This window comes from Euleptes europaea, chromosome 6 (genome assembly GCF_029931775.1).
Source record: "Euleptes europaea isolate rEulEur1 chromosome 6, rEulEur1.hap1, whole genome shotgun sequence".
Lineage (NCBI taxonomy): Eukaryota > Metazoa > Chordata > Lepidosauria > Squamata > Sphaerodactylidae > Euleptes > Euleptes europaea.
In genome coordinates this window covers 55,838,923-55,857,674 of record NC_079317.1, presented here as the reverse complement: position 1 = coordinate 55,857,674, position 18,752 = coordinate 55,838,923, and the positions used below count along the sequence as shown (strand labels likewise).

At 39.7% G+C, this 18,752-nt stretch overlaps 1 protein-coding gene across 3 annotated transcripts in view; it reads right to left on the bottom strand.

Annotated features, from left to right (window-relative positions):
- Positions 1-18,752, bottom strand: part of SLC8A3 (solute carrier family 8 member A3) — a 149,827-nt gene that overhangs the window by 36,966 nt on the left and 94,109 nt on the right. For 2 of the 3 annotated variants that reach the window (XM_056851591.1, XM_056851592.1), the window contains exon 2: positions 1,348-1,451. In XM_056851591.1, the coding sequence (XP_056707569.1) occupies positions 1,348-1,451 (104 nt within the window). Of the gene's footprint in view, positions 1-1,347; positions 1,452-3,993; positions 4,101-18,752 lie in introns of all 3 variants that reach the window. The other variant, XM_056851590.1, reaches the window with a different exon arrangement.

The window sequence follows — 18,752 nt, the reverse complement described above, 5'->3', positions numbered from 1 at the left end:
TAGTGCACCCTGAACCTTCAAGAGTGGAAGTAGAACATGTTCCTTTTACATTGTTTTTATAGTCTGATTCTAACCTGAGAAATGGTTTATGACACTTGTTTTTTTAAGATGATCCATGTTTTATGCTATTTTTATGCTCTGGCTGGGTTTTTAATACTAGGTTTGTAAGAGTTTATTAATCATTAATAACTTTGATGGGGTTCCATGTGATTATGTTTTACTTTAAGCTGCCAAGAAAAGGTTTTCTAGAGGAGTGGCATGGAAATTTTCTAAAAAAATAAATAATACAAATTAAAGAAGCAAGAGTTGTAATAAACACTTTTATAGTGGTAATAATCATCATCCTTAAGAGTCACTAGTTACTGACTATTCAAACATGTGTGTGCAGAATTTAGAAACATACATATCAAACTAGCTTCCTTATCCAAATCAGTATCAAAGACCTCCACTTTTCTTTATTGATAGGTAGCTTCTCATGAAGAGTTTTGTCTATGAATTGACAGATCTGAGATTTCTAGACAAGATGAAGTGAACACAAGATGTGCAGAATACTCATCCTTCAACACATATCCAAGTGTGCACATCTTTTTGACATTGGTGGGACTTGCATACGGGCAAATATGTCAGGAGCGACACCTTAAAATATGGTTACCTTTCACAACTATTAACTGATTTGCGGTTGCCTTTAACAAAACCCAGAGGTGAGCTTCATTTTCAAACTGTCTGGCAATTACAAACAAGAAAGTTTATAAGTTCCTAACTTTAGGGCTAACAAATGTTATGCATGGGTATATTTGCAGTGCTGGGAGATGTTTTAAACCAAAGGAGCAAACAAAATGCAAGCACACTTTGTTATGATGACAGAACTTGTTAGACATGACTCCAGTTTGTACACAAAAATCAAATTAATCTGCACCCAACATTATTCATTGCAATGCCATAGAAGGAGAGAAAGACGGTGCAAGATACAAGACCGGGCAGCAAGCCAAAAAAGGCAGCCATGCAAATACATTCTTCTGAAAAAAAGTAGTTTCAGGCTTGGCATTTGAAAGAGAAACAGGACAATGCCAAAGATGCCACCAAAAGAGGGAAGGGGGAAAAAGAGAATGGAAGGAGTCCAACCACATGGGATCAAACAGCCTCCAAGGCACAAGCACTGCACAAAAGGAGGATCCGAAATAAGCTAGGCTCAAAAATGCAGAGATGGGACCGAAACAGGGTGAGAGCGAGAATATAGGGGGGAAGAGAAGAACAAAGGATAAAGGTGGAACAAAGGGGTAGCAAAAAAGGTTACTCTTTTGAGATTGGGGTTTGTTTGTTTTGTTTTCTCAAAAAAGGATCTCACACCTGATATTCCTCGTTCCATCCATTTCGGTTCACCAAGGGCAATGAAGAAATTCTCCTGCCTTTCGTATTCCTCCTCATCTACTATTTTAACCCTTATGGTCTTCCTGTAGGGACAACAAGAAAGATATGTGTGTACAGTGGGTTGCTTGGTTGGGAGCAGATGCAACAGCAGCGGCAGCAGCAGCACCACACCTTTCTCACATGCAGCCCCACTTCTGCCACTGCCTTGGGTGGAGTTTCGCTTGCTTTCTATGGCACGTCTCGTAGCTGATCTTTGGGTGAGTCAGAGAATGTTACAGGAGGAAGGAAGGGTGGGGAGAGCGGAGGGGGAGGGAGGGGAACCTGGTCCTTGTTGATGGTTAGTGGAAGGTGACTTTTGCGGCACATTGAGTTCAATGTCACATGGTATTAACAGCTCACTAGCAATTGAAAATACCTACAGGCATAAAAAGAGCCCGAGATATCTATAAGAGCCAATTGTTAACCGCTCACACCCATTTTGTTGAGAATACCTTTCGTCTCTGGCTAGGGCACAAGGAAGATAGCAAACACACCTGCACATCCATCCATTCACTCAACCAAGAAGAGCTCATTGCATATGAAATTGGTAAAAATCATAGAGACTTGGGGAAATTTCTAGAGTGTCATCACGATGCTGTGATGTCATTTCCAGGTATGTAATCAGAAGCTATTCCTGGTGTTGCGGTGATGCCACTTTTCCCTTCATTGCTCTCTCATTGCTCCAATAAGCAGTAGTGTGGGCCTGGAGCCTGGGGGCACGAAGTCTCCTGCTGTAGCAGAGGACCTGGCCACCCTAGTAGGCACTCACGCCATTTCCACATGGGTTACTTGCCTTGGGTTCAATGCTGTTGATAAGTGTTTTCCCCACCTGCTCCCCCACAGCATTGTGGTTCATTCATGCACCTCTTGGAATTTCTCCAGCTTGTTTTGAATCTTTCTCAAAAGTGCTGTGCTGTGAAGTTTTGGGAAAGATCACAGCAACTCGTGGATGGCTGTTGTGTGAATGGGAATATGGACTCTCCCAGTCCTACCACAATGACAGCCACTTCTCCAGTCCCTGTCCCTGAGGTAGCCATTTCTTCACCACCAAAAGGAAAGCTTTTAATTTTTTTAAAAAAATAAGCAATGACTATTTTTATGTTCGAATAACGTTCTAACAGTCTGTGCATAAATTTCTGCGAATTTTCAAAAAAAAGTCTCTATCCCCATTTGTTGCAGAGAAATGCCTTTCTGCTTCTATCTCCACAACAAAAGGAGCTAGAGAGTTACTTTTTAAAAATATAAGGTGAGAATATCAATATAACAATATTAATTTGCCATTAAAGACAAAAAAAAGCACTCCATGGGGGAGAAATGGCTACTGGGCAGGGAAACGATGGGGGGGGGAACAGCCATGTGAAAGTTCTGCTGCCACTGCTGCTGTATCAACACCAGCAGCAACAACAGGGAACCTGCAGACGTCTGTGCCCACGTGGAAAGCACCTCAGTTCCTCTTCTGCATCTTTCCCAGGTAAACACCCCATGTGACAGAAACAGCAAATGTATGTTTTAGGTCACACATGAAAACACTCTCAATTCCCATACTACACAGCCACATTCTGGGTGTGTCTCTACACACATTCAAAGTGCGTTTAAGGAAAAGGGATATGGTAGCAGCGCATATGCTATCTTTTCCTACATCACTGCCTTCAGGATGATATATTAGCTGTCTCCAAGATTTGCAAAACAGCACCCCTCCCAAGCCATATGGATGCCCTACCAATGTCAAAGCAGTTGAGTGAATTGGAGATCCTGAAATTGTGCATCTGAATGGGGAAAACATCAGTCAAATAACACTTTAATGTTCTATCTAACCCCCCCTAAAAATACATTCTTCTGAAAAAAAGTAGTTTCAGGCTTGGTGAGAAGCTTTAACAGAAGTGAGAATAGCAAGTTTGAAATTCTAGATACACTTAGTAGGGGGCAAATCCACTGAATTCAGTGAGACTTATTTATACTTAGGATTGCACTGTTCATTCCCTTTGGGATAAATGGACCCAGCTCAGGGCTGAAGTAAAAATGCAAGCATAGCGCCTGATAGACTAGGAGAATTGCATTGGCACAAGGCTGTATGCACAAGACCGCCTAATTCCAATAAGAAGGAAAATAAGTTTAACAGGAAGTCCAGAAAATGGGTCAAAGTTTTCCTCTCGCTAAGAATTCTGGTATACAGTTTCCTTGTATACCAGCAATAGCAAGTGCTATTTCTGTGTTGACCATTGTACATTCCAGACATCCTGCTATTTGCTGGAGAACTCAAAAATGGAACATTCCATGTTTCCCATGAAATGCAGAACATCACAGCTCACCTGTGTGGTATACAAGATAGACCTTAGAACTCCATATTCTTTGAAGAATATGCATAGACATCCACCAACCACACCCACACCCACACCCCCTTGCAAGATACATCACTTTGCTAGCACCCATCAGTACCATGTGACAGATTGTGCATACACAGCAGTGTTAAGGATTGAGCAGTTGGAAAATGGAAAGGGACTATAGATAGCAAGAAAAGAAAGGTGGGAGAAGAAAGAGAAGAGGAAAGAAGAGTGTTAATGTTAGTTGGGAGAACCAGTACTACACCTTTCTGTAAACTCATATCCACCATGCGTGGGCCCATCAGCTCAATGAAGAAAGTCTTGCTTTTCTCATACTCCTCATCATCAATTACCTTGATGTGAACAGTTTTGCTGTGAATGGAAAAATAATAAGTGTCATAATGAGGAGAAAGGGGGTGGGCAAGCTGGGGCAAGAGAGGGAGGAGAAGCCAAAGAGGACATTTAGATGGTCAAAGCTTACTCACCCATTGAGAAAGACCACAAAACACACTAAGGATTTAAACCATTTTCTGGGCAAGTGGCTAGTCTGTTAGAGCATTTCCACCAGACAATGCAGCTCTGTTGCCAAAATGTTTTCTTCTTTGAGTTCCTACTTAGACATACATTCCTGTGGTTATATCTAAAATCATAATTACCCTCACTCATGCAATTAAAAACTAGAAGATATTTACTCAGTGGTGTGTACATACAAGCCCTAACTCATGCAACTCAAAGTGGGACTTTCAAGATACAGCGTAACTCTTCATTAGAAAATTAACTGTATTAGAGTCTTATAGCTGGACATTTTAAAAAGAATGATCATAATTCATTTGGTTAGAAATTCTGGCATTTAATTTTTATACCATGATGTCAACATTACAAAGTTCACTTTAATAATTTATACTTCACATGAGATTTTCAACATTTTATAAAAGCAAGACATTTGAATTCTTATTGCATTGCTAGTATGAAAAAGAGTAACCTTTGTTTAAAACTAAAAAATCTAAAAAAGAGATCAGAAATTAGACTTTTTAAGCTTATGGTCCTTACAGCTGGTTTCTCAGTTATGCTTTTAACTAAATCACATACACACACATACTTGTATGACACATTTTTTTATTGAGATAAGACTTGTTTCATTTAGTATCTCTGCTGAAGGTAAATGATAGTGCTCAGTTTGGTACATACAAAAAGAATACTTTAGAAGATTTAATACCAAACAGAAGGAAAACAAATAGAATGTTTTCTTCAAAAGCTGTTGGACAACTAGAGCTGAATATTATAGTACTATATTTTCCAATTTAAGACATTTAAATTCTTGTGTCACTGTCTTAGCTTTTTAAAAAGTTGATCTACAAGGATATCTAGAAGTATATTTTTTTTAATGGAGACAAAACTCTAAAAAAGTTCCTGCTCACTAACCTATTGCTTCAATGCTAAGGGTATGTTCTGTGCTTCTAAAATGAACACTCAGACTCATCGCATTATTGAGAGTGCAGTTTGGGGGGATGTGGTGTACATGCAATGATAATTGAAGGTATTTTACAAATTTGTTCAGAAATCATGTTCCGGGTGGATTTTCTCATTAAATGAGAATTTCTACTCAGTGTGTCTGTGTATAAATGTGCGGGCTCTGAAGGAACATTAGTGGGCTGTTGGTGAAGTTCCTGTTGTGATACATGCCAATACTTTTAAAACCTGAACATCTGAAGAAATCCAAACTTTCAAGAAGCACTACTTAAAATGATAAAATACACTTCTGAAAACTTCAAACCCAAGGCACTGCACTATTGTGGTTTCCTAAGCTGTAAAAAGATAATGGCCAAGCTTATGTTATATTGTAAAATAAGTCTTCTTATGGATTAAAAAAATTGGTCAAATTACAGGAAGCAGGAATAAATGGTCAGTTCTCACAATGGAAATACTGAGCAGTGGGGTGTCATGAGGATATTTAATTTGTTCATAAATGATCTAAAATTTGGGATTAGCATTATAGTGGCCAATTTTGCAGATGATAGGGAATTATTCAGGATGGTGAAAACCAAGGTGGATTGTGAAGAGCTCCAGGAGGATCTCTCTAAATTGAGGGAGTAGGTATGTGTTGCAGATGAAGTTCCATGTAGGTATGCTGGACTTGACGGACCACTGGTATGATCCAGCGGGGCCCTGATGTTCTTATGGGCAGCCCAGTGTAAACATCAGCTTGGAGTCCAGATCCAGTGAAAAAGGCAAACTCATGTATTATTAGGGAAATGGTAGCAAAATAAAATAACCCATATCATAATGCCCTTATGTAAACCAATGGTGTGGCCACATCTAAAATATCATGTACAACTGTGGCTGACCCATTTCAAAAAGGATGTCATGGAGTAGAAACAGAAACTACAGTGTTGAGGAAAGTCTAAACTGGTTGGGACTTATACATTTAGAAATAAGGTATGATAGATTTAAGAAATTGTGGATGATATGAAAAAAATTGCTGAAGAGAAAAATGGTTTGCTTCCTCTCTCATAATATTAACCCTGGATCACCAATGAAATTGACTGACTTTAGATTCAAGTCAAACTGAATAAAGTATTGATGGAATTTACTGGTGCAAGATGTGGCTATTGACACTGCCTTGATGGCTTTAAAAGAGATTACATAAATTTCTGGAGAATAAGACTTAATGAAGTCAATGTGCACAGAGGAGCAGCAGGCATTGAGTTTATGCATGTAGGAATTGTCTGTGCATAAGTTCCTTCCCCTTTATTTATTTATTTATTTTGCCATCAAGTCACAGCTGACCTATGGTGACCCTTGGTGGGTCTGAAATTAGAGAGAACCTATATAAAAGGTTTTATAGATGGTATATAACTCCCGTGGTGATGAGTAAAATGAAAAAAGGAGATACGGATTTATGTTGGAAATGTGGAAAGGAAAGAGGAACTTTTATGCATGCATGGTGGATATGTAAAAAAATTAAAAAGTTTTGGAAAAAAGTATTAAAAGAAACAAATAATTTTATTAATACAAGAGTAAAAAGAAATCCTGCATTTTGTTTAATGGGGATTCCTCAAGAAAAAATGGATAAAAAAGATAGGGTCATTTGCCGATATAGTTTTGCTGCTGCAAGAATTACAATAGCCAAAATTTGGAAACAAGTAAATAAACCTTTAATTAGAGACTGGAGAGAGAAACTATGGATGTATATGAGGATGGCCAAATTAACGGAATTCCTACACGGAAAAGATATGGAAGAATTTAAAGAAACATGGGCGAAGGCCGTCACATATTGGGATAAACTGGCAAAAATGGATTTTACTATTTTAGTTAATTAGTTATAGAAATAAGTTTAACTTTTTGTATTTTATAATCAATAGTGTAATTTTTAAACTGTTCAGACACTTCTCTGGAAGTCCAGTGACGGATCACTTTTTTGGTGGGTGGTGGGTCAAAAGGATATTTTGAATTTTGTAATTTTTGTAATTTTGAATGTATTAAGTAGATCATATAACTGATATTCTTTTGTATTTTCTTTTTATTATTGTATTTGTTTGTTTTGTTTTATATGTTTATGTTATAAAAAAAAGAGGTAGCTTGCCGTTTCCTGCTTCTGCATCACAAGCCTGATATTCTATGGAGATTGCCCATCTAAATGCTAGTCAGGACAGACCCTGCTTAACTTCCAAGGCCTGACGAGATTGGGTTAGCCTAGGCTGAGAGCCAGAGTAGTGGTTAGGAGTGGTGGACTGTAATCTGGAGAACCGGGTTTGATTCCTCATTCCTCTACATGAGCGGCGGACTCTAATCTGGTGAACCGGTTTGGTTTCCCCACTCCTACGTGTGAAGCCTGCTGGGTTAGTGACCTTGGGCTAGTCTCTCTGGACTCTCTCAGCCCCACCTACCTCACAAGGTGTCTGTTGGGGGGAGTAGAAGGGAAGGATATTGTAAGCAGGTTTGATTCTCCTTTAAACATAGAGAAAATTGGGGTATAAAAACCAACTCTCCTCCTCCTCCTCCTTTTTTCCAGGTCAGGGCTTCCCCTTGATAAGTAACCTTTAAAAGGCACTTCCTACATGCCTAGACTTCATGCTCATGAGCTAGCTATCTTTTTAGGATTAAGTGGAGCCAGTACACTTGTGCCTGCTGTCCCTCTCTGTGCACTGATTTTAGTACAAATAATGTTGTATATACAGGAATTTTGCAATTAACCAAAAGGCTCTACTTTCCCAGCACTGCCAGCGTTGAAAGAACTCATTGTTATCTGGACTGGGGGATTGTGTTGGCAAGGGGCAGAATCTGGGGCCTCTCCAGGGGGGGGGGGGAAAGTGAGCAGGAAAGGGCAAGCCAGAAGCAAGGATGGAGGCTTTGTCCATGCTGCCTGCTGTCCCAACTCATTTCCTTTATGATTAGACCAAAATGCCGATGACTTTGGGTGAGACTGCAGGGGATGCTCTTATCTCATCTCCAGTCTTTGTTTCTAACTATGAAAGAAACTAGAAATAAGAAGAAAAGAAGAAGAGTTGGTTGTTATATGTTGACTTTCTCTACCACTTGAGACTCAAACCAGCTTACAATCACCTTCCCTCCCCCTCCCCACAACAGACACCCTGTGAGGTAGGTGAGGCTGAGAGAGTGTGACTAGCCCACGGTCACCCAGCTGGCTTCATGCGGAGGAGTGGGGAATCAAACCCGGTTCACCAGATTAGCGTCCACCACTCATGTGGAGAAGTGGGGAATCGAAACTGGTCTCCAGATCAGAGTCCACCGCTCCAAACCACTGCTCTTTTTTTCCAATTTTTTTTCCAGAAAGTGATAATTAATAACAAAAAAAGAAAAAAGTATAGGATACAATATAACATTATATGACTTATGGTTACCCCTTTTTTGGGGTTTTCATGGCAAGAGACTAACAGAGGTGGTTTGCCAGTTCCTTCCTATTTTGAGTCTAATTCAACTCTCTATCATCTGTACTATTTAATCATTTATAATAACCTGTAAATTAGCTATATAAAAGTTATTTACATAACAATTTAGTATACATTATAATATTATATCCAAAGAAAAAAAAAGATAAAAGCAAAATGAAATATAGAATATACCCACCACCCCCATCTCCTGTGAATCACCCCCTCCTCCAGTGGTTGACCTCTGGTGAAAGCTCTCATAGATTATAATTATTCTGGTTTTTTCCCTTTTCGTTTATTTTATTTACAATCCTTTCAACATATTTTTAAAGTCAATTTTTTGCCGTTTTTCCCAATATACAAACGCCTTTTGCCACTGTTCTTTGAACAGTTCTTCGTCTTTGGCCTTTAGACTATTAGTAATTTTGGCCTTTTGTATGTAATCTAATAATTTGTCTCTCCATTCTTTCTTGTGTAACTTTTTGTCTTCCTTCCAGTGTTTAGCTATAGTTACTCTGGCTGCTGCAAAACTATATTGGCAGATTGTATTGTCTTCTTTACTTAAGTTTTTAGGTGACAGTCCTAATAAACAGTACTCTGGATTCCTGTTTATTTTACCTTGTATAAAATTTGTGGTTTCTATTATAATTGCTTTCCAAAATTTCTTAACTTTTACACAGGTCCACCATAAGTGATAAAAAGTTCCTTTTTGTTCTTTGCATCTCCAACATTTATCTGATATTTTTCTATCCATCTTAGCCATTAGTTCTGGAGTCACATACCATCTGTAGAACATTTTATGCATATTTTCTTTTATACTACTAGCAGTTGTGAACGTATGTTCCTTTGACCAAAGTCTTTCCCAATCATCCATTTCTATATTATGGCCTAGATCTCTTGCCCATGCTATCATAACTGATTTAACCCTTTCTTCTTCCAAATTATATTCTAATATGAGTTTATATAATTTTGAGATTTGGCCTTTATTTTCTGTTTCTAATATCTTTTCTAGTGTAGATTTTTTGTCATCGAAGCCTAATAGTAAATCTTTTTTAAAAATATTATATAATTGCATATATTTATACCAATCTGTTATTCCCAGTTCTTCCCTACTTTTTAATATCCAGTAATGTCCTTCTTTTTGTATACATTCCCTGTATATTTTACAATCTCTGTCCATATTTGGTTTCCTTCTTGTGATTGCCTCCAAGGGATTGAGCCAACCTGGAGTCTTGGATTCAAAACCTCTTTTGTATCTTTTTCCACACTTGTAAGAGGCTGGTTCTTACCATATGTTGATTAAAATCTCTATTAAACATTTCCTTTTCATGCCATAAATAAGCATGCCATCCAAACCTCAAGTTAGCCCCCTCCAACAGTCTAAAATTCTGAAGCTTAATCCAGTCCTTTATCCAGCCATAACCACTGCTCTTAACCACTATACCACACTGGCTCTCTCTGTAATAAGTAAATAAATATATTTCTTTAAAAGCCCATAGCATTTCTTTTATTTCCTTCATTACATTTAACTCTGACTCCTTAAGCAGCCAGAATGGAGAAACAACATTCACACTGGTGGAAAACTGGCCTGCTGGTAATCCTGATCTGGATGCACGCAAATATTTTTTAAGGAATTAATTTTCCAGCATGTGATAGTTAGTTGCTAGGGAATTACTGTGGTATTTGCAAAGATGCTTTTAAGGGGGGAACTGAGAGCCGCTCTAAGGGAGGAAAAGAACTTTGCTGCAGGGGACAGTGGATCACTAAGGGACAAGAAAAGAAGAAAGGTAAAGTGTGAAGGAGCTTTTATTTGTGCAGACAATCAAAAGGATTTCAAGTTTCCCCAGCATTACAGCAACTTTAAGGCAACAATTGGCTTCAGGAAAAGCAGGGAAATCTCTGCAAAAACATCACCAAGAGAGCAAATTCTCGGCATTCTTAGATCATCTTCACTCAGTGGCAGTTGCTCCTTCCTCAAACTCTGAAGATTGCTTTATTCTTTAAAAGTCTTTGAATTGGATAACAGATCCAGTGAACTGTTTCCTCCTTGCTACAATTCAATCCTTTTCCCCGGTCTGAAGCGAAAACCTAAGAAATGCTTATTGTTCTAAAGCAAATTGATTTCTTTTACTTTCCAACAGTCTTCGTAAGTATGCCACAATCTTCCCCAATTCTTTAAATTACTGTAAGGCAGTGATACTTGAAAGACTAGTGTCTTTTATGCAGGGACGCTTCCCTGCAGTCACCCCCGTCGACTGCTTCGGGGCTTCCTTTGGATTATGTATGCCTTTTCCACCCGTCGCAGGTCGCCTCACTCTCCATGCGTGTTTTGCCTACATTTTCCAGATTCTGGCTAAAACAGCATCTGGAAAATATGGACAAAATGCGCAGGGAGAGTGAGGCAACCTCTGATGGGCAGAAAAGGCATGCATAATCAAAATGAAGCCCCAAAGCAGTCGGCGGGGGTGACTGTGGGGAAAAGTCCCTGCATAAAAGGCCTATGTAAGTTTTGTGGCATCATAAAAATCTTTCTTTACATCACCTTTGACTAGCCATAATGACCCTAAGATTTCCTCACAGTAATCATCTTACATCGTAACTTGAATATTCAGAGTTTCAATGTGATCCAGAAGTTGCCCTTTATCTGAGAGACTGGCATACTGCCAACAAATGAACAGACGAATGGCATCATCTTGTTCTCAGAATCTTAGTATCAGAATCTGCCTTAAAGATGCTATTTGTCCCTTGAGAACCTCATTCCCACCTTGCAAAATTTGTTTCCTTGAGACATGCATACATAGGAATCTAGCAATAGAAATATAAAGTTTTAAATACAGTTGAACCCAAACTCCCACTGTGTAGAGAACCTTTGACTTGAACCTATGGGGGCACATTTGTACTTATTTATGTAACACCCTCTGTGGATATGGTGCTTTACAGAGTAACTGCAAACTGGTAACAGGGACCCTTTCCTCAGTACTGAACACTGAAACAAGACAAGGACCAAGAAAGGAAATATAAATACATTTTTTGCAATGTGAAGTACTGAAAGTCGTTGTAGAATCTATGCAATTAGAGTAATACAAAATTTAAGTAGTGAATGAAGAACACAGACCAAATTACTCTTTCCACTAGCTAGATGAACTGCATAACAGTAAAATAAGCAGTGTAGAGACAGTGTATTCTCTGGTCTTTAACACTGGTGTTAATGGTGTTGATGGGCAGTAAATTACTTTACAGAATGCATAATTGAATTGCAGAACATTTTACCAGGAAGTCCAGTGATATCCACTAGCTCAGATGGCTATAAAAAAGATTGGACACATTAATTAAGGATAGGTCTGCTAATAGATATTAGCCATGTTGGCTAAGTGGAACCTCCACGGACAGGAAAATTAGGGCAAAGAAAGCCATTAAATGAATAGAAACTTTTTTTCCTTAAGAAAAGACGGTTAGAGCCAAATTTTATCTTTCTTGTTTTATATATATTGTTGTAATGAGAAACAGAATGTTGGTTGTAATTTGAGAATCTTATCATCTTCTAGATTTTATTAGTTTTATCATTTTAACTCTTAATAATTTTTTAGATTGTAAAGGCCTATGGCCATGTACAATAAGACTACTACTACTACTAAGCGGAACCTTTCAAGCCCTGCCTATGAGCACCCAAAGGCTGGTCTGGTCACTGTTGGAAACTAAATATGGGACTAGAATCAGATGATCCTTGATCTGACTTGATAAGGCAATTGCTATGTTATTATGGATCCAAATGATAAGACAGTGCCCAGACAGCCAGCATGGTCTAGTGGTTAAGAGTGGTGGACTCTAATCTGGAGAACTGGGTTTGATTCTCCACTCCTCCACATGAGTGGCAGACTCTAATCTGGAGAACCAGGTTGAATTCCCCACTCCTCCACATGAAGCCTGCTTGGGTGACCTTGGGCTAGTCACAGTTCTCTCAGAACTCTCTCAGCCTCTCCTACCTCACAAAGTGCCTGTTGTGGGAGGGAAGGGGATTGTAAGTTGCTTTGAGACTCCTTTGGTAGGGAAAAGGAGGGTATAAAAACAACTCTTCTTCTTCTTCTTCTTCTTCTTCTTCTTCTTCTTCTTCTTCTTCTTCTTCTTCTTCTTCGCTTCCAACACTGTTGCCCAGATATTTGATCCCAAAAGCAATTGGTTTTTAAAAACCAATTATGCAAAAAAATCTGATTTGATAACCAGACAAAAATACCTTGCCCGCTTGTCACAAAAGTTCCCACCTAGCCAGTTCCCAACTACTAGTATGGAGCCAGGTACAACAGCACACTTTGGAAAGATGTTATGTTAATAGGAAAGATTTGGCAAGCAAGCACCAAAGGAAACAGAATAAACGACACAGAGGCTCCACAATGTTTCGGCCAGGAGAAAAGAACACAGACAGTCTTTTGAATGTAACTCAGGCACAGGAAGGATTTTTCTGTAGATCTGTAGCAGACAAGACGCCCCTTTGCAGCTGGGTACTGGAGGCTGCTGAAAGCAATAGTATGGCAACCAAAAGCCCTGAAAGGCCACATTGGTGGTTCACTGAGAAGAGGCTTTGGGAATGGTGCAACTGTCCTCTTCTTCCAGACAACAGGGCAGCAACCACTCATAGTACAAACTGAAGTAAATTTCCTCAGCAGCAGCCTTGAGTCTCAGTGAGAAGGACAGACAATAAATGAAGTAAATAAATAAAGTATCATCAGTTTCTTCCACTTCTTTGGCACTAGCAGTTAATCAGTCAACATATGATTGATTCATTCAGATACAAAACATTTTTTAAATCAAAATTATTAACCAAAGTAAATCCTCTTGGTGTCAAGAGTGGTGGAGCAGGCACAGGGGACAGAAATTGAGGAGGAAATTGTAAGAGAGGCGGAAAACCTGAGGAAGGCACTAGAGACTGGGGGTAATTTTTCTCTAAATCCATGAAGGGATCCATGAAATCCACACCAGTAAGAACAGTCTGACAGTGAAACAAGTTACTTAGGGGTGGGAGATTTCTCCCTCAGTGGAGGTTTCATTTTAGGGGATGGGCAGCTATCTGCCAAGGTGTTCTATAGTTTTGGATTTCCTGTATTGAGCACAGGATTGACAAAATGGTTTATCAGATCCCTTCACACTGTTATATTTCTGAACACAGAACTCAGTATGTTAAGAGATGGGCAAGAGTGCCTTAACTTAGCAACCTATCTTACCATTCTGCTCAGGTAAAGGTGGCGCATTCTATCAGCACACAGCATGCTCTGCCAGTGCAAGAAGCTGCTCCACAACAGAATGTTGTGGACCAGGGACTAGGCATGGTGAGAGTTTGCTATTGGTATGTAACTGTGAACACTAGCTTCACAATACATGGGAGGAAGGAAACTCTCTCAGGAACCACCTAAAAATCAACTCTAGAGATTGTGGCAACCATGTTTGCTGCACATATACCACTGTTTCACTACTGTCGCCTCACCAGATGTACAAAATATGAATGGACCTACATGCATCCTTAAGCAACCATGGACATGTGTCCAGGGGCCATGACCCAATTACAGCTGCCAGACACACATTTTCTACATTACATTAAAAACATGCTTTAAAAAAAAACAAACCCATTTTATATGTCAGCTATAGGAAACAGTAAGAGTATCCCCAGTGTGCTGGTAGCAAAAGAACGATACTAATTAAGTGTAGAGTAGACTTTCTAGAATAAGCATCAGAAGTTGCAATGAACAGACATTGATCTTCTTTTGAAAAATTTTAGTTTGATATTTGCTAAATTTCTCATATGATAAAGTGAGAGAACAATCTATAAAATCATTTTATTTGACAATGTGGTGCTCTAAACACATAAGAAACTACTGAATGGATATTTGATTAATGTGCAGGAAAGAAGAGTCTTTGTCTTCCACTTCCTTGGTTGAGCTTCACATTTGTTAAAATCACTGCTGTATGGGCTAAGAGGATGTAACTGTATGACTTTGGACAGAAAATAAAGTATATTACAATAGAGGGAAAATATAGGAGGCAGAAAGACATCCTATGATATTGCAACATCATTTATGGCTGCAGAACTAGAAGTGATGTCACTGCATTGCAGGACACTCTAGGATTCCCTAAAACTCTATGGTTTTTATCACAGAAATTTAAAGAAATCCTAAAATTGCATTCAGAAATGATGTTACAATGTCGTAAGATGCCATTCTGGTGAGTCTCTCCCCTTCCCCTGTCTCCCACAGGTTGCCAGACAAGGGCTGGCAATCCTAGTGGTTTCATATGGGGTTAGGCAGTCCTTATATGTCTGTGCAGGTTCTGTATAAGTGGTTGAGAATCCTGACTTTTCGGGTTTCCAACAGCAAAACAAAGCCTACCCAAATCCATTTTATATTCATGTGGACTCTACCCATTGTATATGCTGAACACTTGTAGTGGTCAGGAGTGGGGCAAGTAGGAGAGAACAGATGTAATTCTACTCCTCCATTGTACACGTTGAATGTACACAACTGTAACATGTATTTAATCCTTCAATGTGCCATGATCTGAGAAGGCCATATCAAGGCCAGGCATTCGTCTATAGAGAGCAACATAAGGAAGTGCCTATTTCTCCCTCCACCAGATGCTCCTCCTGCATCCACTGGAATGAACATGAAAGTCACGATCTCTTGCATGATCCTTCAGTCAATGAAACACTGGCACATTTATATTTTTCTATTCTCAGGAACAGTGATTGACAAATTGTGAACTTTCATAGGTCTCCTGGGTGTCAAGAAATGCCAGCGGGCTTCATTTCCTAATCTGTCAAATACTCCTTCTGAGCTTTCTTTGCCGTGCAGTCATCGATTATAACATCAAGGTTTTGTGTTCTCGCCGACCTGTGTTTGACCAACAGCATCATTAAACTTGAAATCCTCCAAGGGAGGTTTTGCCCTGGAGAGCTGGTTTGATGATGCTTAGGAACAAACACAGTTCTGACTCCCAGCTGATGGAGGTGGCAGGCCAGGCTCGTCCCTCTTAATAGGCGGTGCAAGTGGATGCACAGGGTGCTCAAATGCTATAGGCTCTGAGCTCATTGGAAAAATCCTCTGTGAGGAGCATAATCCTTCCCCTGTGCCCCAGAGTTTGGGACACCTCCCTCCTACCTCTTCCATCAGCGGAGCTCTGCTCACAGAAGAGGCAGGAGACATCAAATGTGTCCTTTTGCCCCTCTCCACTGCAGACTCCCAACCTCCATGGCTGTTAATCCATGTGGGTCTTGTGACCCTGAGAATAAAATTTCCTGGGATCAGAAATGGCTGCTGGCGGGAGGAGAGAGCCAGGAAGGTCAAGGATTCTTGCACGGACCTTGCAAGATTTTTGCTCTAGATGCAACTTGCTTACATTGAACCTCATTTGCCATTTTAATGCCCATTCCTCTAGTTGGGAAAGATCCTTTTGGAGTTCTTCACAATCTATTTTTTGTTTTAACTACTCTAAATAATTTACTGTCATCTGCACACCTGACCACCTCGCTGGTTACCCTCAGCTCGAGGTCACAGATGAACAGGTTGAAAAGCACCGGTCTCAACACAGATCCCTGAGGGACCCAATGCTCACATCCCTCTATTATGAGAAGTGACCATTGATTCCTACTCTCTGCTTCCTATTTTTTTAGTCAACCCTCAATCCATAAGAGGACTTCTCCTCTTATCCCATGACTGTGAAGTTTGCTTAGCAGTCCAACCCCAAATCTCCATGTTAGAAAAATCCAGGTAAAAATGATAATGAAACTTACCACATGACGACTACTCAAATGTTTTTTCTTTGAATATTTTTCACCTGAGAATGTAGATTTCTGTTTGATAAAAGGATCAAGTGTCACCTGCCTGTATTTAACAGTAAGCACCCAACAACACATAAGGGATAAGGGGAAAAAAAGTACACCTGGGCATACCCTAACTATGGTGAATTCAGCACATTCATGAAAACATGAGAAATCAGAAAAAAAGTTCCAGCACTATTGGAAACGTACAGCCAAAATAGAACCCTAAGAGTTTTGCTTTTTTCTTCCACCTTTGAATTATATTACAGAGATGTCCCCAGTTTTGTTGAGCCCATGGGCACTTTGATAAGACATAGTGGGCACCACCACAAAATGGTTGCCATGGGGCTGGGGCCAATTACAAAATGTTGGGTGGAGGCAGTTCTTACTGATCAAGTGCTTCCTGCAAATACAGAGGCAATGCCTTCTGGGCTCTTCTGAAGCACCTCCTGCTAAACTGAGACAGAGGAATGCCAGGGCTGGCTTGAAGAAGGAAGTATGCACCAGGAAACATGCAGGCGGGCACTACAGCACCCCTCAGCATCATTCTGCAGATGACTGTCATGTAGAATCCATTTCAGCATCACCTCCATGCAACTGTTCATCTGAAGTTCCTTCCCTTTCTTCTTACACAATAACATAAGGATTACCCTGCTGTCCAGAAATAGTTCCATTGTAACTGATGATGGCCATTTCTGTCATATGACTCTTCCCTCCTTTAATGCCTCCATCTTTTTATTCAGTGACATAACTTAAAGAATTTTTGCGTTGTTTGGGATCCCTTTCAACCTCATGGCACCTCATTCTTAATAACCACTACCAGCCCCCTAGTGTCTTGCCACATAACATCTGTGGGATGTTATGTGAGGAGCAGAACTGCAGGGTATGAAGCAAATGGAAAGACGGTGTGCAAGTCATAATTTTTGTTTTATAATAATTAGCTTTGGGGAGATGTGAGAGCCCATTTTAAGCAATTGCCCTTTGCCTTCATGAACTTGGTAAGTTCCCTTGGAAAATGCAAGGAAAACAGTTGTAAACAACAACCTGAAAATGAAAACAATTGCTGCTTGGGATGCTCCTTAGCACTTACTGTAGTCCGTTCCATAACCCCATAGGAAGTAATTATTCTTCTGTGGCTAAGTTAACTCATCATATTTTTAGTGATCCTAGATTCAGCAGAAATCCTGGGGGAAACAAGATGGCAGCCTGCGGGTTCTTTCCAGATAGATGTACACCTGCATTGTTTTAATTGGAGGCATGCCAGATGCTTCCAGACATTCATGCTTTTTTCCTCTTTCTAATGGTATGCAGGGTTACGTATCCTTGGCTTCCCTGCTTCTTTGAAGGCAAGCAACATTCCCCTACAAACTCCAGGGGGGAAATCCAAGAACAGTAGGGGCTCACAATTTTCTCTGTTTTTACCCCAGTTCTCCTTCCCATACTTCTGTCATTGGAGAAGATCTAATCTCATCAGTCTTCAATACATTCTAGTTATAAGATGATCATCAAGTTTTTCTTTTATTCTATTTTGAGACTCTTGTTGTTCTATCACAGTGTTCTTTTCAGCTACCCTTTCCCTCTATACCTGCTGTTAAATCTCTCATCCATGCTCAGCCCATTTTATCATTGGGATTACTAAAGACTTGCTCTTGCTGATATGTCCTTCTCACCCCTTTACAGAGCAATTCAGAATGTCTTTGTCAAATTAATCCTTTCAGTGACCATGATAGCCCTTGTTTCTCTGACGGTGTCACCCCTGAGTTGCAAGGAATTGTTGAAGACCCATTCATTATGCTGGAGACATATGCCTGGAGAGACTATGGCAAAGACCCCATCCGCCATGGGCCCTACTCTATAGACTACTTAATCTAATGGTTAATCCGACTTTGTTTTCTGCAGAAATTGCACCATTTTGGAGAGGAAGCTCTGGAACATCTAACCTAGCTATTCTAAACACGACTACTGCCACTCTACCACTCTCCGTGGGAAGAAAAAGAAAGAAGTATTGACACAAAGAACAATTTCCTTTTGTACATTCTCCTTGTAATCTCAAGTTAATTAGTAAATTGGCCTGTGTTTCAATTAGAGCTATTGGGAAATGCTTTTGTGCTTGGTGCACGGTAATTAATGGGTCAAGACCAAACCATACATATAAAATAAAGATCTTTGCTTCTGTTAAAATATTAATTGTGAAAGATTTGTACTGACTTTAATGTATTATTCACCAGCAGTGTAGTTGCTACAATTTATGTTGGCCATGTGGAAGGGGACAATTTTTTGCTCACTGTGAACTCTGTTCTCCAACTTATGGTAAATGAAGAACCAAAACAAACA